This window comes from Monodelphis domestica, chromosome 3 (genome assembly GCF_027887165.1).
Source record: "Monodelphis domestica isolate mMonDom1 chromosome 3, mMonDom1.pri, whole genome shotgun sequence".
Taxonomy (NCBI): Eukaryota; Metazoa; Chordata; class Mammalia; order Didelphimorphia; family Didelphidae; genus Monodelphis; species Monodelphis domestica.
The window spans coordinates 382,837,837-382,860,194 of record NC_077229.1 but is presented as its reverse complement, the minus strand read 5'-3'; the positions used below and the strand labels follow the sequence as shown (position 1 = coordinate 382,860,194).

The following is a 22,358-nucleotide window of genomic DNA, read 5'->3' as shown; positions in this document are numbered from 1 at the left end:
GCTCTTAGTGTTCTTCTGCCTTTGAACCAATACTCAATATTGATTCTAAGGCAGAAGGTAAAAGCTTTTAAAAGAATCAATAAAAGAACAAAAAGAGTTCTTAATTTTTGGGTGAGGAGAAAAAGAAGCAAAAGGTTGTGATTGTGCTGCTTTTTTGTATATGAATCAACAGTACACTACTTGCCACATAGTAAGAACTGAATAAATCTTTTTTTTTATTTTACTCACTATCAAAGTGATTGTAAGAGCTTTTAAAAAAATTACTTTTTTTTGTCTCATGTATATACAACTATGTCCAAATTAGTTTCTGCTAGTATTTCCATATATTCTTATTCATGTTTTTTATGTTATGAATATGTAAAATATTATAATTGATTTGAGTTCAATTTAATCAAATGTAGTACTAATTCAAATAATGTGACCACTTTGGGGAATTTTATTCACATTAATTGGGAAGTCGCTATATGTAGAAAACTTGATTAGTACATTTTTACAGGTTTGGATTTATTCTTTTATAGGTGCTAAGGCCTGGTGTCTTGTGGTTTCTGAGGAATTTGAATGATCCAGATTTTAATCCAGTACAGGAAATGATTCACTTGCCCATTTACAGACATCTCCGAAGATTTATTTTGTCAGTGGTAATGAAATATTTTTATTTAGTCTTGAAATAAAGCATGTTTCTCTTTATATAACTTGACTAATTTTTATTATACTCTTTCTGTATATTTTCAATTACATTGCAAGGGACCTAAAACAGTGGAACTTTTTGTAAAACAGTGGAACTTTTTACTCACCTGTTAAAAAATAAAATTATTATATTTACTACAATTGCAAAGTTAATGATAACATTTGAAATTTACAGTGTTTTAAAGTATACAAAGTATTATATTTACATTATCTTGTTTGATCTTCCTTATAACCTTATAAGTTAGGTACTACAGGTATTTTTTGCCTGTGCCAGTAATTTCTTTATTGGAGCAAACTCCTTGACTATTCCCCACCTTAGCCAATTTATTGAATACTTGAATTCATTGATACTTGAATCCAGATATTCCTGACTTCAATTCTGGCTTTACATCCATCCTCCACACCCCTCTCTTGTCAGGAAGACCTGAGTTCAAATCCAGCCTCAAACACTTACTGGCCATGTGATCCTGACCAATTTCACTTAACCCTATTTGCCTTGGACTTCTTATCTGCAAAATGATCTGAAGGAGAAGGAAATGATAAATTATTCCAGTATCTTTACCAAGAAAACCCCAAAAGGGATTATGAAAAAGTAGGCACTAATGAGGCAACTGAACATTGTTATCATTCACATTTTGTAGATAATAAAATGGAGGTTCACTTGTTAAAGTTATTCATGTGGTGTTGGAGATGAAATTGTCATCTTTATTATTACTTTTTCAGGATCCAGATTTCTTCCATTGGTGCCTTTTGGTAACTTGTCTATCACTTGAGAGTTTTTTGTTTTTGTTTTTAAACTTTTGCCTCTGGTTTTAGAATCAACACTGTGCATTAGTTTTTAAGGCAAAAGAGGGGTAAGGACTAGGCCATGGCAGTTAAGTGACTTGCACAGGGTCACACAGCTTAAAAGTGAGGCCTGATTTGAACCCAGGACATGACTGACTATCCACTGATACCACCTAATTGTCCCCTCACTAAAGAGTCTTGAAAAGCTTTCTCAAGCTACTGAGAAGTGTTTTGTCCTTAGTTATACAGTTATTATATGTTAGAGGCAGAGCTGGAATCCAGCTCTTCCTGACTAAGACCACAAGTATATTTACTGTCCTGAGCTGCTTCTCCAAGATCAAGTTGATAAAGAATTAGCTGTCCTCCATATGCTCCTAATCAAAGAAAAGGACATTATTATACTCTTAATAACTGACATATATTTGTAAAACTAATCATAGAATTTTTTTAAACTTTAACCTCAAATAAGCCAATTACCATTGTTATAATTTAATATCATTTTCCTTGTTAACAGATTGTCTTTGGTTCCATCGTCCTTCTTATGCTGTGGCTCCCTATACGTATTATTAAGAATCTATTGCCCAATTTTCTTCCATATAATGTCATGCTATATAGGTAAGTATTCTGTATTTCAAATTTCCTTCTTTAATGATTATTTTGTATTCCAAGTCAGTGCATTATTACTTTATTTTTTCTTACGGGATTTGGGGGAAGAGAGGTTAGCTAAGTTTTAGAAAATATTAGAACTGGTAAGCATACCCTATTCATGCATTTCTTAAGAAAGTGACTTTTTTGGGTAAGTGCAATTTGTTTAATATTAAATTGTTAAGCATATTAAAAATGGCATGCTATTTCCTAATAATATTGGTGGTATTCTAGAACTACTTAAAAAGTTAAATATTTCTGAAGAAAATATGTCCTTGCGTTATATTTCTATAATCCCAATAAAAAAAACAGGTTTTACTCTCATGACCATAATTTTTTTATAAATAATGAGCTAGATTGTTTCATTGTTTTGTTGTATAGGGAGAATTAAAAAACCCCAAATCTTTTCATTATCTTTTGTTTCATTATTATTATTATTTTTTTAAACCCTTACCTTCCATCTTGGAGTCAATACTATGTATTGGCTCCAAGGCAGAAGAGTGGTAAGGGCTAGGCAATGGGGGTCAAGTGACTTGCCCAGAGTCACACAGCTGGGAAGTGTCTGAGGCCAGATTTGAATCTAGGAGCTCCCGTCTCTAGGCCTGACTCTCAATCCACTGAGCTACCCAGCTGCCCCCTTTTGTTTCATTATTACCACCTCCATTTCCAATTATATCCTCCTTTCTGCTCCGGAGTCTTGTAAAAACAAATAAAAAAGAGAACAAAAAGCCAGACTATGGAACACATCACCTGAGTCTGACAGTATTTATATATTCCATACCTCATAGTTATCCAGTGATGCCAGAGAGGTATGTTATCTCAGTTCTTCAAAGATGAGCTTAGCAAATATGATTACATAGTGTTCAGTTTGGGGTTTTTCATTCTTTCTATTTACATTGTTAATACTGTGACAATAAAAAAAAGACCATAATGTCATTATTTTCCTGCTTTTTGCCTCATTCTCTTTTCATTTCATCTGTCTATGCTTCTTTGGATTCTTTATATCTTCCTTTTTTTTTTTTTTTAATTTTAATATTATTTTATTTGGTCGTTTTCATACATTATTCACTGGAAACAAAGATCGTTTTCTTTTCCTCCCCTCCCCCCCCCCCCCCCCCCGCCTTTCCCTCTCCCATAGCCGACGCATGATTCCACTGGTTATCACATGTGTTCTTGACTCGAACCCATTTCCCTGTTGTTGGAGTTTGCATTATAGTGTTCATTTAGAGTCTCTCCTCAGTCTTATCTCCTCCAACCCTGTGGTCGAGCAGTTGCTTTTCAGCGGTGTTTTTACTCCCACAGTTTATCCTCTGCTTGTGGGTAGTATTTTTTTTTAGATCCCTGCAGATTGTTCAGGGAAATTGCATTGATACTTATGGAGAAGTCCATCACCTTCGATTGTACCACAATGTATCAGTCTCTGTGTATAATGTTTTCCTGGTTCTGCTCCTTTCGCTCTGCATCACTTCCTGGAGGTTGTTCCAGTTCACATGGAATTCCTCCACTTTATTATTCCTTTTAGCACAATAATATTCCATCGCCAACATATACCACAATTTGTTTAGCCATTCCCCAATTGAGGGGCATCCCCTCATTTTCCAATTTTTGGCCACCACAAAGAGCGCAGCTATGAATATTTTTGTACAAGTCTTTTTGTCCATTATCTCTTTGGGGTACAAGCCCAGCAGTGCTATGGCTGGATCAAAGGGCAGACAGTCTTTTATCGCCCTTTGGGCATAGTTCCAAATTGCCCTCCAGAATGGTTGGATCAATTCACAACTCCACCAGCAATGAATTAATGTCCCCGCTTTGCCACATCCCCTCCAGCATTCATTACTTTGCATAGCTGTCATGTTAGCCAATCTGCTAGGTGTGAGATGATACCTCAGAGTTGTTTTGATTTGCATCTCTCTGATTATAAGAGATGTAGAGCACTTTTTCATGTGCTTATTAATAGTTTTGATTTCTTTGGCTGAGAATTGCCTGTTCATGTCCCTTGCCCATTTGTCAATTGGAGAATGGCTTGATTTTTTGTACAATTGATTTAGTTCTTTATAAATTTTAGTAATTAAACCCTTGTCAGAGGTTTTTATGAAGATTGTTTCCCAATTTGTTGCTACCCTTCTGATTTTGGTTACATTGGTTTTGTTTGTACAAAAACTTTTTAATTTGATGTAATCCAGATTATTTATTTTGCATTTTGTAATTCTTTCTAATTCTTGCTTGGTTTTGAAGTATTTCCCTTCCCAAAGGTCTGACATGTATACTATTCTGTGTTCGCCTAATTTTCTTATAGTTTCCTTCTTTATGTTCAAGTCATTCATCCATTTTGAATTTATCTTGGTGTAGGGTGTGAGGTGTTGATCTAAGCCTAATCTTTCCCACACTGTCCTCCAATTTTCCCAACAGTTTTTATGAAATAGTGGATTTTTGTCCCAAAAGCTGGGATCTTTGGGTTTGTCATATACTGTCTTGCTGAGGTTGCTTGCCCCCAGTCTATTCCACTGATCCTCCTTTCTGTCTCTTAGCCAGTACCAAATTGTTTTGATGACCGCTGCTTTATAATATAGTCTGAGATCTGGGACTGCAAGACCCCCTTCCTTTGTATTTTTTTTCATTAATTCCCTGGGTATCCTTGATCTTTTGTTTTTCCAAATGAACTTTGTTATGTTTTTTTCTAAATCAGTAAAAAAAATTTTTGGGAGTTCCATGGGTATGGCACTAAATAGATAGATGAGTTTGGGTAGGATGGTCATTTTTATTATATTGGCTCGTCCTACCCATGAGCAGTTAATGTTCTTCCAATTGTTCAAGTCTAGTTTTAGTTGTGTGGAAAGTGTTTTGTAGTTGTGTTCATATAGATCCTGTGTTTGTCTCGGGAGATAGATTCCTAAGTATTTTATTTTGTCTTGGGTAATTTTGAATGGGATTTCTCTTTCTAGTTCTTGCTGCTGAGCTGTGTTGGAATTATATAGAAATGCTGATGACTTATGTGGGTTTATTTTGTATCCTGCAACTTTGCTAAAGTTGTTGATTATTTCAATTAGCTTTTTGGTTGAATCTCTAGGATTCTTTAAGTAGACCATCATGTCATCTGCAAAGAGTGATAATTTGGTCTCCTCCTTGCCTATTTTGATGCCTTCAATTTCTTTTTCTTCTCTAATTGCTACTGCTAGTGTTTCTAATACAATGTCAAATAATAGAGGTGATAATGGGCATCCTTGTTTCACTCCTGATCTTAATGGGAATGGATTTAGTTTATCCCCATTGCAGATGATATTAGCTGATGGTTTTAGATATATACTGTTTATTATTTTTAGGAATGACCCTTCTATTCCTATGCTTTCTAGTGTTTTTAGTAGGAATGGGTGTTGTATTTTATCAAAGGCTTTTTCTGCATCTATTGAGATAATCATGTGATTCTTGTTGGTTTGCTTGTTGATGTGGTCAATTATGTGGATAGTTTTCCTAATGTTGAACCAGCCCTGCATCCCTGGTATGAATCCTACTTGATCATGGTGGATGACCCTTCTAATCACTTGCTGGAGTCTTTTTGCTAGTATCCTATTTAAGATTTTTGCATCTATATTCATTAGGGAGATTGGCCTATAGTTTTCTTTCTCTGTTTTTGGCCTGCCTGGCTTTGGAATTAGTACCATGCTTGTGTCATAAAAGGAGTTTGGTAGGACTCCCTCTTTGCTTATTATGTCGAATAGTTTGTATAATATTGGGGTTAACTGTTCTCTGAATGTTTGATAGAATTCACTGGTGAATCCATCAGGCCCTGGGGATTTTTTCTTAGGCAGTTCTTTGATGGCTTGATGGATTTCAATTTCTGATATGGGATTATTTAAGAAAACTATTTCTTCTTCTGTTAGTCTAGGCAATTTATATTTTTGTAAATATTCATCCATATCACCTAGATTGGTAAATTTGTTGCCATATAGTTGGGCAAAGTAGTTTTTAATGATTGCCTTAATTTCCTCTTCATTTGAGGTGAGATCCCCCTTTTCATCCTTGATGCTATTAATTTGCCTTTCTTCTTTCCTTTTTTTAATTAAATTAACCAGTACTTTGTCTATTTTGTCTGTTTTTTCAAAGTACCAGCTTCTAGTCTTGTTTATTAGCTCAATAGTTCTGTCACTTTCTATTTTATTAATTTCTCCCTTAATTTTTAGGATCTCTAGTATGGTTTTCTTCTGGGGGTTTTTAATTTGTTCATTCTCAAGTTTTTTGATTTGCATTTCCAATTCCTTGGTCTCTGTCCTCCCTAATTTGTTAATATATGCACTCAGGGATATGAATTTTCCTCTAAGTACTGCCTTGGCTGCATCCCATAAGGTTTGAAAGGATGTTTCGCCGTTGTCATTTTCTTCAACGAAATTGTTAATTGTTTCTATGATTTCTTCTCTAACTATCCGATTTTGGAGTATCATGTTATTTAATTTCCAATTAATTTTTGATTTGGGTCTCCATGTACCCTTGCCGATCAATATTTTAATTGCCTTGTGATCTGAAAAGGCTGCAGTTAATATTTCTGCTTTTCTGCATTTAAGTGCCATGTTTCTATGACCTAGTGTATGATCTATTTTTGTGAATGTGCCATGTGGTGCTGAAAAGAAGGTGTATTCTTTTTTGTCCCTATTTATTTTTCTCCATATGTCTATTAATTCTAATTTTTCTAAGATTTCATTCACCTCTTTTACCTCTTTCTTATTTATTTTTTGATTTGATTTATCTAAATTTGATAGTGGTTGGTTCAAGTCTCCCACTAATATGGTTTTACTGTCTAATTCCTCCTTCAATTCTCCTAGTTTCTCTATTAAAAATTTGGATGCTATACCATTTGGTGCATACATGTTGATTAGTGATATTTCCTCATTGTCTATACTTCCTTTTAGCAGAATATATTTACCTTCCCTGTCCCTTTTGATCAGGTCTATTTGTACTTTGGCTTTGTCAGATATCATGATTGCAACTCCTGCCTTCTTTCTATCGGTTGAGGCCCAAAAGGTCTTACTCCAACCTTTAATTCTAACCTTGTGAGTGTCAACCCGTCTCATATGTGTTTCTTGAAGACAACATATGGTAGGGTTTTGGGTTCTAATCCAATCTGCTATTTGTCTGCGTTTTATGGGTGAGTTCATCCCATTCACGTTCAAAGTTATGATTGTTATTTGTGGATTCGCTGGCATTTTGATGTCTTCCCCTAGTTCTGACCTTTCTTCTTTAGCTTTCTCCTTTTGAACCAGTGATTTACTTTAGGTCAGTCCCCCTAGTCCCCTCCCTTGAGATGCTTCCCTTTCTAGCCCCTCCCTTTTTATGCTCCCTTCCCCTCCCCCCTCTCCTTCCCTCCCTTTTTGTGCTCCCTCCCCCCTCCCCCTCCTTAATTTTCCTTTCTTTCTTGCCCTAATGGATAAGATAGAATTCAGGATCCCACTGGATCTAGATGTTCTTCCCTCTCAGATTTGATTTCACTGAGAGTAAGGTTTAAGTACTTCCACTTCACGCTCTCTTCCTCTCCTTCTCATATGAGAGTTCTTCCCCTCCCCTTCCCATGTGTATCTTTATATGGGAAAGTTTATTCTATTGATTCCCCCCCTATTTCTTGAAGTTAATCTTAGTATTATCACGGTTCCCCCCTCCCTTTTCCTTTTTTTGCCCCAACTTTCCCCAAATCTTCTTGATTCCCCAATCTTTCCCTATGCATGTTTCTTCTAACTACTCTTATGATGATACAATTTATGAGAGTTACACAAAACATTTTCCCCACATATTAATATATATAATTAGATGTAAATGTAGTCCTTATAGAAGAGAGTTTGACTTAAAGAGAAAGATAGGATTTATCTCCTTTTCCCTTTCTTTCATATTTACCTTTTCATGTTTCTCTTGCTTTCTGTGCTTGGATATCGAACTTTCCACAGAGCTCTGGTCTTTTCTTAGCAAATGCTTGGAAATCTTCTATTTTGTTGAATGCCCATACTTTCCCCTGGAAGTATATAGTCAGTTTTGCTGGGTAGTTGATTCTTGGTTGGAGACCCAGCTCTCTTGCCTTTCTAAATATCGTGTTCCATGCTTTGCGGTCTCTTAGTGTGTTAGCCGCTAAGTCATGTGTGATCCTTATGGGAGCCCCCTTATATCTGAAGCTCTTCTTCTTGGCTTCTTGTAGGATTTTCTCCTTTACTTGGAAGCTCTTGAATTTGGCAATTACATTCCTAGGCGTTGTCTTTTGGGGATTTAGTATAGAAGGTGTTCTATGAATCCTTTCTATTTCTATTTTGCCCCCTTGCTCCAGAACGTGGGGGCAATTTTCTTTTATAATCTCCTCTAGAATAAAATCCAATTTGTTGTTTACCTCTGGTTTTTCTGGGAGACCGATGATAAGGAGATTTTCTCGTCTTCCTCTGTTCTCCAGGTCCGTGACCTTCTCAGTGAGATATTTTATGTTTTCTTCCAATTCATTAATTGTTTGGGTTTGCTTTATTGATTCTTGCTGTTTTATCATCTCACTTTCTTCTAGGTGCTTGATTCTGGTCATTAGGGACTGGATTTGCTTTTCAGCCTTGTCTGCCCTTGTATTGGATGCTTCGAGTTCTTTTTCCAATTGAGCAGTCTTATCTGTCAGACAGCTGATCTCTTTCTCCCATTTTTCTTTCCAGAAGGTTTCCATCTTTTGGATAAGTTCCAGTTTGAGATCTTCCAGAGCTTGTTGATAGTTTCCATTTTGGGAGGCGTGTTCTGAATTTTTTTGGATTTCCTCTTCATTCTCCTCTTTCCCTTGGGTACTTCCACCATAAAAGTTTTCAATAGTCACTTTTTTCCCTTTCTTCCTGGAGGCTTGATTTTGGGCCATGTGAGCCATCCCTTTGGTGGTTTTATTTCCCTTTCCTTTTTGGTCTGGGGTCTGGGTTATAAGAGTGGTTTTTCTGTGAATTTAGGTTGCTTCAGACTAGTTCTTCCCAGCCTCCGAGCCCAGGTATTCAGCTCCGCCCAGATAATCCGTGCGCCTTGTTCAGCGCAGCCCGCCCGAAGTCCGCTGGCTTCTCCAGTGAAAGCGCCCTGAGACGTTTTTTCCTGGCAGTCCCCAGATCCCAAGGACCCTGGAGTGCCCCCCCAGACAGAGACGCTCCCCACTCACTCGCTGTCCCGGTGAGCGCTCAGGTAGCTCACTCTGGTTTAGTGGGGGAGGTGGGGTGGGGGAAGGGCGGCTCAGTTCACTTTTCTGTGCAAGCTTTTCCTTCTTATTTTAGTGTGGAAATGTTCAAGCCCCACGCACCTTTGCCTCTGTGGGGTACTGGGGAGTCCTTCTGTTCCTCCAAAGGTGATTTTATGCTCCTTTGATGTAGTCTATTTCGTTCGGTGCTGGGGAGAGGAAACGTGCCGCGTCTAGATTGCAGCCATGATTACCCGGCTATATCTTCCTTTTTTAAACAGAATTATATTGGATTATATTCACATACCACTCTTTTTAGTCATTCCTCAGTTGATAAATGGAGCACTTTTTGGTATACTGTACTAACATTTTGTTATATTAGTTTACTTATCCTATAGACTGAACCATTCAATTTATGTAAAAATCTGACCCATTTCTACTTTTCATTAATTTCATAGGAAGAATTAATATCAGAAACATTTTAAATTTGAAAACTCTAAACCACAGAAATATTAAATAGCAAACTTCTTAAGTTAAGAATAGAAAGCAAGTCTTTAGAATTATTATTATTATTTTTTTGTTGTTATTGCTGTTTTGATGGGGAAGGATAGGTAGTGACATACCAATTTTAGTCATTGGGAGGCATAATTGTAGCCTTTGTCATTGTGAGTAAAATATGATGATTATAGGAAGATTTCATTAATTTAGACTCCATTTAGTCTGAATTAATAGGAATTTGGTCATGTTCTTGCTTTTCAACTCTTCATTCACTCACAGTATTTGGGTAGGATTTAAGTGGTCCCTTAGATTCCTTCCAACTCAGAAATTTTGTGATCTTATGATCTTGTTCCTGCTCTTATTGGGTGTCAGGAACATAATCATGTAGGTTTTGGAGACAAGGGTGTAATTTGAAACATAATTTTAAAGAATGGGCAGTTAGATTTTTTTAGTTATTAATATAAATGCAATTTATTTCCTCATATATTTGGAATTTTCATGAACTTAGGAAAGTATTTTTCCTTTCAAAAAATTAATACAAATTTATTAAGGTGTAATTCTAACTACAAATTTAGAAGACTATATACAACAAAAAAACCACATATTTCTAACAGTTATATGTTATTACAAAGGATCCTTTGAAATAAAAACCAGGAGCTTAGCAAAGTTCTATGTCATATCTCAGTAGAGATCACCTTAAAAATAGGTAATGTTACAATGTTTTCATTTTATTTTATGGTCCTTTTTATTGTTATAGTGATGCCCCAGTGAGTGAACTGTCTCTTGAGCTGCTCCTGCTACAGGTGGTATTGCCAGCTTTACTTGAACAAGGACACACTAGGCAGTGGCTGAAAGGTCTTGTCAGAGCATGGACTGTTACTGCTGGATATTTGTTGTGAGTATAAACAACTGACACTTTAATTATATCACTTGTACCTTGTTTTTTTTTTTAACCTTGTTTCTCTTAGTGGTCCTTACCTAAACAGGTAAAAGTAATTTTGAAAACAGTTACTAACATATGAATATACATAGAACTGCCAATTTATTTATTTTTATTGTATTAATTAAAATTTCTTCTTGTGCTTCAGTTTTACTTTTAGTTAAAAGTTAAATCTTGGCATATGACCTGTGGGAGTTAATATTAATTTTAAATGAGCTATTCTTAGTAGTGCTTTTCAGTTTTGTAAGAATTTCTTAAATCTTAACACAATGTATATATTATTGTTTAATTGAACATTGTATATAGCTTGTGATGAAAGCTAAATTTTTGTGGTAAAGATTGTTTTCAAAAAAATATTGCCTCTCAAGTCTATTTCCTATTATAAGTTGAAATGAAAGACATTGTCAAAATCTCAATTTTCATTGATAAGTTTGATTTAGTAGAAAGAGCACTGGATTAGGAATCAAAAACTTGTGTTCAAATCCCTCCTTCATCATTTATTACCTGTATGTTCTTAAGCTGGGCAAATAATTTAGTCTTTTGGCATCACTTTGTTCATCTTTATGGGAATTGGACTGGATGATTGTAAGATGTTTTCCATCTAGAAATACTGTGATCTTATGACTTGGCACCAAACAGAAAACACTAATAGTAATATGTAGCATGGTTAATATCTGTGGATATAGAAGAAAAATGTTTTCAATAATAACATTTTATCCTCATGCAAATACTTTTGGATTACTGATTGCATTTGCGTTATCAAGGGAACTTCACAATACATCTTGGCATAGGATACTTGATTTTTGAAAGGTTTAGAATAGATTAAGGGAATCAGTATCTACTAAACTCCTACTTTTCAACCTACCCCCTTAAGAAGGAAAAAGCAACACAATTTTACATTGTAATAAAGAAGAAAAAGGATTAAATTTACAACCAGAAAGTATGGGCTCAAATCATACCCCTGCTACTTATCATACATTGACCCTGGATTCATTAAAAGGCTATGCCAACGAAACTCAGTTTGGAGATGACTCATGCCTAGAATTTCTGATCAATTATGTCAGTCATTCAAATATAAGCCTAGCTCTCTAAAGGAAGGTTAGAAGACTGGTTGCTAGATGATTTTTCTCCCCACTCATGGTGTAGAGAGAGAGCTTGGTGATGATAAAGAATATCTGTACTGATGAAATTTTTACTTAGTGACATAAGTACAGTGTGCTGGATCAATCTGTAGAGGAAATATCTACCATGTTGTCTTTTGCATTAGAAGCATGAAAGGAGCACTAGACTGTGCCAGTTGACCTCTGGTACAATTTTGGTTCTTCCGCTTGTCAGCTGGATGAACTTGAATACTTTGCTTTCACAGCCTTTAAGTTGCTCATGTGTAACGACAGGATCAGATTAGATCATCCTGAGTGCGATTCTTTGATTCTAGCTTCTTTCCCCTATACTTGATTTATATTTTGAGCTGAAGAGACTTTTCATTGGTCCTTTTGATACAGGGACCTTCATTCTTACTTGCTTGGAGATCAAGAAGAGAATGAGAACAGTGTGAACCAACAAGCTAACAACAACCAGCATGCTCGTAATAACAATGCCATCCCAGTAGTTGGGGAAGGTCTTCATGCAGCCCACCAAGCCATACTTCAACAAGGAGGACCTGTGGGCTTTCAGCCTTACCGTAGGCCTTTAAAATTTCCACTCAGGGTGGGTACAGTAAATCCTTTTTCAAAATCTTGGATTCTTTAGGTTTATACATGATTTCTATTGTGAAATGCTGTTCTTGTAGTTACCAGGCCTCATATAACAGTAGGTCTTTCATTGTTGTTTGTGTTATTTATCATGCTTGTAAAGGATGAATGAAGTACATCAAATTTTCAGAGGTGTTTCAATATTATATGGATTGTTGTAGAACTTTAATGCATAATGAAAATGTATAAATTTCAGATTGCTCCAAAGTAGTTAGATTTTTTTTTTTAAACCCTTACCTTCCGTCTTGGAGTCAATACTGTGTATTGATTGGCTCCAAGGCAGAAGAGTGGTAAGGGCTAGGCAATGGGGGTCAAGTGACTTGCCCAGGGTCACACAACTGGGAAGTATCTGAGGCCAGATTTGAACCTAGGACCTCCCGTCTCTAGGCCTGGCTCTCAATCCACTGAGCTACCCAGCTGCCCCCTAGTAGTTAGATTTTTAAAATGAATCCATAGGCATTTATTACACTATATGTTAAACATTTGCAGTTAAAAAATGTCATAGTTTTGTAAGTATAGAAATTATCAAACATTTTTATCAAAGCATTTTTCAAAACTAAACTGGGTTTCTGTAAGAAATCCTGATTTGCTATTAAATAGAACATTACTTACTATAGATTATTGCCATTAAATTTGTTTTATAAATTCATGTAAATTTAGATCATATTGTATTTATTTAAAAGCAAAATCTGGGGCAGCTGGGTAGCTCAGTGAATTGAGAGCCAGGCATTGAGATGAGAGTTCCTGGGTTTAAGTCTAGCTTCAGACACTTCCCAGCTATGTGATCCTGGGCAAGTCACTTAACCCCCGTTGCCTAGCCCTTACCGCTCTTTTCCCTTGGAACCAATACACAGTATTGATTCTAAGATGGAAATCGAGGGTTTAAAAAAAATAAAAGCAAAATCTCATACTTTTGGCTCATACTATTTTGAGTAACTTTTAAAAATAGAATATGTGCTCATATGCAGTTATGTATTTACCATATATATCAGCACATAAAATGTATTTAATTTCTTATTTCAAAAAGCAAGCTCAATCATAATATGTATATACTAATTTAATTTATTTTTGGAGAAATGGCCCCCCTTTTTTTAAAGCCAGGGATAAAGAGCTCCTTTTGTGTTGTGGACCCTATTACCAGTCTCGTGTAGCCTGTGGATCCATGAAGCCTTTCTCATAATTATAATTTCAGATAATTGAAGGAGAACCTAAATTTTGATTAGAATTCTGTTAATGAAAATTAATGATGTAATTTTTTTTCCTGAAAAGCTTTTCATGGACCCTAATTAAGAGCCCCTGCTACAAGTATTTTATGAAATCATTTGGGTGATGGCATTTCAGGGATACATGTAAAATTAATATTTTTACTTTTTCATAAGGAAAGCTTGTTATGATTTCTGGTTTCAACTTAAGTAAATGAGATGTGGAAAAAATTGGCTGCTGTTTTGAAAGTTTTTTTAATGCTCTTTATATAAATACACTTGCCTTTTACTTGTCAGTACACCTTATTAGTTGAGAATAGGAGCCAATAGAAGTTTTCTTTGGTCTGTTTCTAGTTGGATAAAATACATTTTCCCCCTTTTATATGTGATGGAGTTAACTTGAATATAAAACTTAAAATTATAAGTAAACTTCTATTATAAAGGAAATTATTATAAAGAAATTAAACACTCACAAAATGTTTATGCTTTGTGCTTCATATCACAGATATTTCTGTTGATAGTCTTCATGTGTATCACCTTATTGATTGCTAGTCTCATCTGCCTTACTTTACCAGGTATGTTTTTTATTCTTATCATTAGCTTAATTTATCCTTGATACCATTATTTTAAAAGGAATGTGTTCAAGTTTGTGTTCATCAATTTATAATTTTTAAATGACGTTTACTGATTCACATATATAAGTGAGGTCCCTTTGAAAGGAAAAACATGAATTCTAGGCTATGCTAAAATGTTATATTAGGCATATTTGTAGAGAAATATGTATCTTACATTTCAGTTAATTGATGCTTTTATTCTGAATGTATATGGGCTATTTTCCATTTAATGTTTCCCACTTGGGTTATTTCACCTATATTTATATTAGAGAGATTTAGAAGACTTTGTCAAGGAAAGAGTATTGTCCATTGTGAAAAAAAGCAAAGTATTAGTTCATATCATCTGTATTTTTTATGGACAGTATATTTTTAAACTATTCCTAATCAAATATGAAATACTTTATAAAAATAAGCCATTTTTTAAAAAAGAAATCTAATTGATTCAGATTTTGTTAACACCATTATATTGTGATATTTATGATTCATTACCTATCATTAGTAGTGATCATTATGATCTAGGAACAGTTTACATTCATTAGTGAGCGGCTGATTATTTACAAATAATAAAATGTTCTATTTCAGCTACTTAGAGTTTAAATTTTGTAATCTCAGTTGTATCCTATCTGGAAGTTGAAAAGCTATAGATAGGAATAGTTGGGAACAGATCTTCCTCTCATCCCCTTAGGGCAACAATAACTAGGTGGGAATAAGATAGACCCTATATTATTAGAGATAACCCATTTTATAGACAAAGAAATTGAGTCTTAACAATATTGAGTAACTTGCCTGCTGATTGGGAGTCCCTTGACTTCAAGTCCTTTGCTCTAAAAAGAATAACAGCAACAAAAATTAACTAGCATTGATATAGTTTTTCTTATATGCTGCCAGATATTGCGCTAAATTATTATTGCATTTGATCTTTACAACAATCCCAGGAGATAGGTGCTTTTAATATATCTATTTTACAGATAGGGAAGCTAATGCAGATGGAAGTTAAGTGATTTACCCCAGGGGTTACACAGCTAGCAAGTGGTTGGGGCTGAATTTGAATTCAAGTCTTCCTGACTACAGGCCTGGTACTCTATCTTTTATATTACCCAGCTGTCCATAAATCTGTTCTTTGTCTTCACTGCGACCACTTTTCCAAGATTTCATTCACTTGTCTTACCTCTTACTTATTTTTTGGTTTGATTTACTGAGTTCTGATAGAGGAAGGAAGGTTCACGTCTCCCACTAGTATAGTTTTTCTATCTATTTCATCCTTAAGCTCCCCTAATTTTTCTTTTAGTAATTTGGATGTTATGCCATTTGGTGCATACATGTTGAGTATGGATATTTCTTCATTGTCTATACTGCCTTTTTATCAGGATGTAATTACCTTCCCTATCTCTTTTAACTAGATCTAGTTTTACTTTGGCTTCCTCAGATATCATGATTGCGGCTCCTGCCTTCTTTTCATCAGTCGAAGCCCAATAGATTTGGCTCCATCCTCTTACTTTTACCCCATGCATATCTACCTTCCTCATGTGTGTTTCTTATAGAAAGCATTTGGTAGGGTTTTGGATTCTAATCCATTCTGCTATTTGCTTGCGTTTTATGGGTGAGTTCATTCCATTCACATTCAGATTTATGATTACCAGCTGTGTATTTCCCAGCATTTGATTTCTACTCCTGGTCCTGCCTTTTCTTCTTTCACAATTTCCTTGTACACCAATGTTTTGTTTTTAATCAGTCCCCCTAATTCCCACCCTTATTTTACTTCCCTTTCTACTCCCCCTTCTTATTCCCCCTTTATTTTCTTTACAGTCTTTTTAAACTCCCTTGTACTGCTTCCCTCCCCACCAGTCCATTTGTTATCCTTCAACTTCTCTATAGGGTACAAATCAATTCTCTGCCCCAATGACTCTTCCCTCTTTGAGTCAATTTCAATGCACATAAGAGTTGAGTATTGTAAGGATAATTTTAGGGTTGTGACCTAATCTAAATTAATTTTGGTCGTCAGGGAATATCCCAAATAAAATACGCAAGTCAGCTGGAAATTTATGGGGATTTAAATTAATATAGAGGAAAGGAATTAAGGAGAAGGGAGAGGGAAAGGGTGTAGGATTTCTCCTACCTGGCCTGTGCCAGGGGAAGTTCAAAGTCCTCTGCCACAAGGTCTCTGAAGAAGACTGGCTTTCTAAGAGGATAGTGTTTGGAAGGTAAAGAAGAAAGAATCAGCCTAAACTCCAAGAGAGCTCAGTAAAGATGCCTCACCTGAACTAGGCTACTCAGCTTCCTCCAGTATGGTATCAAGTTTCGAAAACTCACCGTGAAACCTGGACAATAGAAGCCGCTATGCCAAGATGCTGCAATGCTCAGCATGCTGTCGCCATCCACCTCTCCACTGCCAAAGAGGCCAGAGAGAGGAAGTGATGTGAAATATATAGATGGTTTTTACATCACTTTCCTGTGTCTCACATGTACCAATGGTAGCTTAAGCTTGACTTAGGACAGCCCAGGGATCTGTCAGCTATTTCTGATTTGTCATTTGCTAGCACATGTCTATCATAGGCCATCCTCCTAGATACTTAATCCTTAAGTATGATTGTAGACATACCTGATTTTGTTAGACTAAGTAGGGTGGAGTAATCTAAAGTTCACATTTAGGCTTTTCTTTCTGCCTTCACCCTTGGAGTTTTGTAAGTAAGTCTCTCAGTGCAGTCTGTGGGGATGGGGTGTTAGAGCTTTTGCTTCCCTACTCTCTGGAGGCTGGGTTGCTGGATGTGCCCTGAGGCCAAGGGAAGGGGGTGTGGATATTGAGTGCCTCCCCTGCTGCTACTATGCCTCCTGCTCTGCTCTCTGCGTTTCTCCTCTATCTGCTTTCCCATTGCCTGTGTTGGATGCTCTGAGCCTGACACAGCTTTGCCCACAAGGTAATCCCTCCAGACCAGTGCCTTTGTCTGCCCAGAGGTTCCAGCTGCCTTCGGGGGCTTAGCGCTCTAGGTGGGGGAAGGGTCCTGGGACCTTCCTTCTTCCTTCCCCTTTAAACAGGAGTGTTCTCGAATTCTGGCTTTTGGGGGTGTACCTTTTAAGTTGAGTCCAGCAAGAGGGTTCCTAGGCTCTGTCTTGTTGTTTGGTTTGATTTTTAGCCCCCTAGGAGCATTTGCTTTGTAATCAGTAAAGAAGGGTTTTCAGAGGTCTGAACGTTTGCTTCCTCTACACCGCCATCTTGACTCCGCCACTGTGACCACTTTTGCTTGTTCACCTCATCTACACTCTTACTCTAGCATCACTTTATGTTCCTTTCATAGTATTGAATCTATGATTAACCACTTCATCTGTACAGTGTTCTTTTTCTTGACTCTCTTGTTCCCATGTCCTATCACTAGTAATAACTTGCCTAATCCTATCCCTGGGTTACCACTATCAGCTTCTCTTTTTGATTTATATGCTGCTGAATATTGGTCAAGGATATCACAGAACTTTGCTCATTGGGTCCATTACAAGTTTTTTATTCTATCTTTTTAAATATATATGTATGCATTACATAAACTTGTAATAGATCCACAAGCATGAGGGGGGCATGTATGTGTACACATGAAAATATACATACAGATGTAAGATGCGTATGTATTTTAAATTCTGAAATTTAAACCCCCCCAATAGAATTTCTACACCCAACAGAAAATAAAAATAATTTATTACCTAATGCTTTAATTCTATTAGTAATGAGTTTCTATATCCTTAACCAGGTAGTCCTACTGCAATAGACTTAGTCTGACACTAAGACCTTTTTGTTGTTCTTCAGTCACATCCAATTCTTTGATCTGTGGACTAACTGTCCATAAGGTTTTCTTGGCAAAGATACTGGAATGGTTTGCTATTTACTTCTCATACAAGGTTACACAACTATTAAGTGTTTAAGGTTAAATTTGAACTCTGGTCTTTCTGACTCCAACTCCAAGCTTCTATCCACTGTGCCATCTAGCTCCCCCACCATCTTAGACTTTTCCATCATGGGAGGTCATGTCAGAATTTATACTCTATTGGGATAGTTTTCAAAAAACTATTGTCACTTTCATCACAGTTATTGGGATAAGATTCTGCTGTGACTTGAGGTGATTACTTTATAGAAATATGTATACACATATCACATATATTCTTTGTTAATGTAAAATTAGTTTTACTTCTTGATAAATTAGCCAGTTCCAAGAAGCTAAGTCTCCAATTTTTTATATTGTTCTTTTTTAGAATCTTCAAAATATTACATTTATCACATGCATAGCTCCAGATTTAGCCTGTGATTAACATAATTATTTCAGTGAATGGAGGAAAATCAGCCTTCAGTAGAACTTTCCCCTAAAACACAAAAAAATGCATTGGCATTCATGTCAAAGATTTTTGAGAACTTCTTAAATGTTTTCTTTATATAGAATATTTTGGGACAATTTTAATCAAACAGTCATAAGCTCATTCGGCTTGTCTGTACCTTAGTTTCTTTAAAAGTAAAATGAGGGGACTGACTTTGATAAATTTTGAGTTCCTTTCCACTAACATTTTGTCGTTTTTTAGAGAAAGTTTTAAAATGAAAGACATTTTTACAAGAGTCATGGCAAGTCATTATAATGAAAACAGCTAATAAAAAATGTACCCTATTATTAACAACTGTAAAAATAACAATTCTCTTTACTTAGCCATATGTCTCATTTATCAGCCTTTCTTTTTTCAGTATTTGCTGGCCGGTGGTTAATGTCATTTTGGACGGGGACTGCCAAAATCCATGAGCTATACACAGCTGCCTGTGGTCTTTATGTCTGCTGGTTAACCATAAGGGCAGTAACAGTTCTAGTTGCATGGATGCCACAGGGACGCAGAGTGATCTTTCAGAAGGTTAAAGAGTGGTCCCTTATGGTAAGTTTTCAGAGAAAGGTTAATTTTGCTAGGTGGGTATATTTCTTTAATTATTTTTCCCTTTTCCCTCCCCTTCCATTTTTAGGTTTATTCAGCTGAAGTCATAAGAAGATTCTATTGAAGAATAATGTCTTGATTCCTCTATGAAAGATATAACTAATATGTATCAACCTTTGACATTTAAGAGAATAAATAATATAATTTTCACATTGTATGAGATTAAATGACATTCTTAGCAGTGCCATAACTTAAAAGCATTATTTATTTTTTATGGATTACTTTTAAGATAGAATGTTGAACCTGCTAATAAAAATAACATTCTAATAGGGGAGTTAGTATTTTGCCATTCTTTTCAAAGGGCAGTTTTAAAATAATTAATTGGAGTTTTAAGACTTTTTTTAAAAATTGCATTTAAAACTAAGAATTCTGGGGGTTTTGGCCTTAAGAATTTTATTTAAAAAGATACTTTTTAAAATCAATAATAATGCTAATTCAAGAAAGGTCTAGAGAAACTAGAATTATAGTGGTGATTTATAGTTAGAACTAGGTCTAATTTTTAAGAGCTTTGTTCATGTAAATATGAAAAAAAAATTCTAAGCTCATGTGTATGTATATATATATACAAATATTATAGTTAGTTTTGGTTATTAATATAGTTTCTAACTCACTTTAGGTTATATTTTATAATTTATTTATAAATGTATATATAATAATGAGTTATGATTGATAAATGAATAAATATTAAAATTTATAGAATTCTTATGCTTATTCCTTTACTTATCTAAAATTGCAATATTTCATGTTGAGTTTATAGTCTTATAATTGAGTTAAATTATAAGTATATTTCATTTTTTAATATAAAAATGTTTAAGTGAAAAATACATTCCCATCTGTCTTATAATCAATACTGTGTACATTCCAAGGCAGAGGAGTGTTAAGGGATAGGCAGTAGGCATTAAGTGACTTGCCCAGGGATACACAGCTAGGAAGTGTCTGAGGCTAGATTTGAACCAAGGACCTTCTGTCTCTAGGCTTGGCTGTCAATCCACTGAGCAATCTAGCTGCCATGGGCGATTTTTGACTAAAAGACTCATTGCCATTGCCTATTAGAGATCTTGAGAAATAAATTGTATTTCTCTCTCCAGGGAATGGGAGAGAGTGGCAAGTTTTTAATTGCCAAATTTTGAGAACTATTTATAAATGTACTGAACAGTCATATATTATCATAGTTGTTATTTATCGCTTTTCTAATATATTTGTGTTTGGAACAAAAGGAAATATTGACATGCACAGAATCAAGTATGACATTCTCCTTGCCAGCTTTGTTAATATGTATAATAAATTAGATTTCCAGTTCTTTTTTCTTTTTTTGCTATGATACCATATGCAAATATGGCTTGCCATTACTAAATTGGGAAGAGGCCTCTTTCCCCAAAATTTTATGTTGACATAGTGACGCCATCTTGATTCCATATGTATCCCAAATGGTGACTTAGCTATTGTGAGTTATTATATTGGTTGTACTTTTCCTCATAATCTCGCTTGTTTAAAAATTGAGGGCAGTCTCTCATGTATATAGTGGGAAGGAGAGGACATCTTCATTGCTTTTTTCTTTGAAAGGAATAATGAAGATAAAAATGAATGCAATTTATTGATTAGAAAAATATGTCAGGAAAAATTTTACAACAAATAAAATCTTTGAATATGGTAATAACGGATAAAATTTTTGAATATGTACTGTTTTTCTTTCAAAGTTACCTTATTTAGGTCTGTATCTTATTTTGGGAAGAAGCTGAGCTGTATTCAGACATGAAATATATATATACACACATATATATATATGTATATATATATATATATTTTTTTTACTATAAGTTATTCTTCTTAAAAAAGATGATGTTAAAGGTTCTGGTAAATATCCAAAGTATGTCACCTCTTATGTCATTTTGTTTGTAATTAGATAATGAAGACTTTGATAGTAGCAGTACTACTTGCTGGTGTTGTTCCGCTTCTACTTGGACTTTTATTTGAACTGGTAATTGTTGCACCACTGAGGGTTCCACTGGATCAGACACCTCTTTTTTATCCATGGCAGGTCAGTTCTTGTCTCGTTCAGTTGGCATTTTCCTACTAATTTGGAAACATGCAGGTCCTCATAAAGATTTATTTAATCACTTTTGAAGAATCTACCAGATCTTCTTATGATTTTAGGAAGCAGTCATAAAAATAGTTGTCATTTTACTTATAATAATGGGTGTTATGATGTATTTTAACTTTGGATTTTGCCTCTTAAGCCAAAGACAGATGTAATTAATGTTTGTTTCATAAATATATATATTTAAACTTAATGTTTTATAAATGCTTAAAGAGATATGAACTCATTTTTAGTGAACCAAAAGAAGGTGGTTATTTTTTGCTCAAAGTTTATGTACCTTAAATGCAGCATTTACCTCTCATAACCATAATGTCTTGGTTTAATTATAAGATACTGAAAAAAACCTGTTTCACCATCTCTCTCTATGTAGCTGCTAAACACAAGTTTCACCAAGTTGTTTAATTAACTACTGAGGATGCTCCAATTGTTCTCTTTTGCTTCTAAGATCAACTACAAATCCCTTCATTTGATTATTTAAAATTTTTCTTAACCAAACTCCAACCTCCTTATTCCCTTTTTTCACACTCTGGCAAATGGGACCTTCAATGCAATAGCACTCCATCTAGCCTTTTCATATCCCTGCAGTGTTCTCCCACCTCATGCCCATCTTGTAGAATGTTTAGATTCTTCAAAGGCACCTTTCTTCATGAAGTCTATCATGGTTCCCCTTGATGCTAGTACCTTCTCAGAAAACCATCCTAATATTTAGTTTATACAAGTATGCATATTATTTCCACAGTGCATTATTCATTTGATAGTAGCATTGATAGTAGGGACTGTTTTGTCTTAGTATTGCCCAGATAGCTATTCTATCAGTGCTTTTGATTAAGTATAAGTTCTTTGGAGATTGTAAAAGAATTTTTGTTTTTCCATGCCTGGTTTGACACCATTCCTAAGATTTTGAGGTTCAAAATAGCTAAAACTTCCAGTGTTGCCAAAAAGCATGAGTCAAAATCCCTAAAAGGACTTATCTCAGGGTCTCTTTCTATACTGCCAGATTACATAAAGTTATTGATTGCTTTGAAGAGTAT

At 35.2% G+C, this 22,358-nt stretch overlaps 1 protein-coding gene across 4 annotated transcripts in view; it reads left to right on the top strand.

The window, feature by feature from the left end:
* The window catches only part of MARCHF6 (membrane associated ring-CH-type finger 6), a 97,407-nt gene that overhangs the window by 60,527 nt on the left and 14,522 nt on the right, over nt 1-22,358 (top strand). For 2 of the 4 annotated variants that reach the window (XM_056824307.1, XM_056824304.1), the window contains 7 exons: nt 519-638; nt 1,988-2,088; nt 10,530-10,667; nt 12,215-12,419; nt 14,171-14,240; nt 18,991-19,172; nt 21,133-21,267. In XM_056824307.1, the coding sequence (XP_056680285.1) occupies nt 519-638; nt 1,988-2,088; nt 10,530-10,667; nt 12,215-12,419; nt 14,171-14,240; nt 18,991-19,172; nt 21,133-21,267 (951 nt within the window). Of the gene's footprint in view, nt 1-518; nt 639-1,987; nt 2,089-10,529; nt 10,668-12,214; nt 12,420-14,170; nt 14,241-18,975; nt 19,173-21,132; nt 21,268-22,358 lie in introns of all 4 variants that reach the window. The other 2 variants (XM_056824305.1, XM_056824306.1) reach the window with 1 other exon arrangement.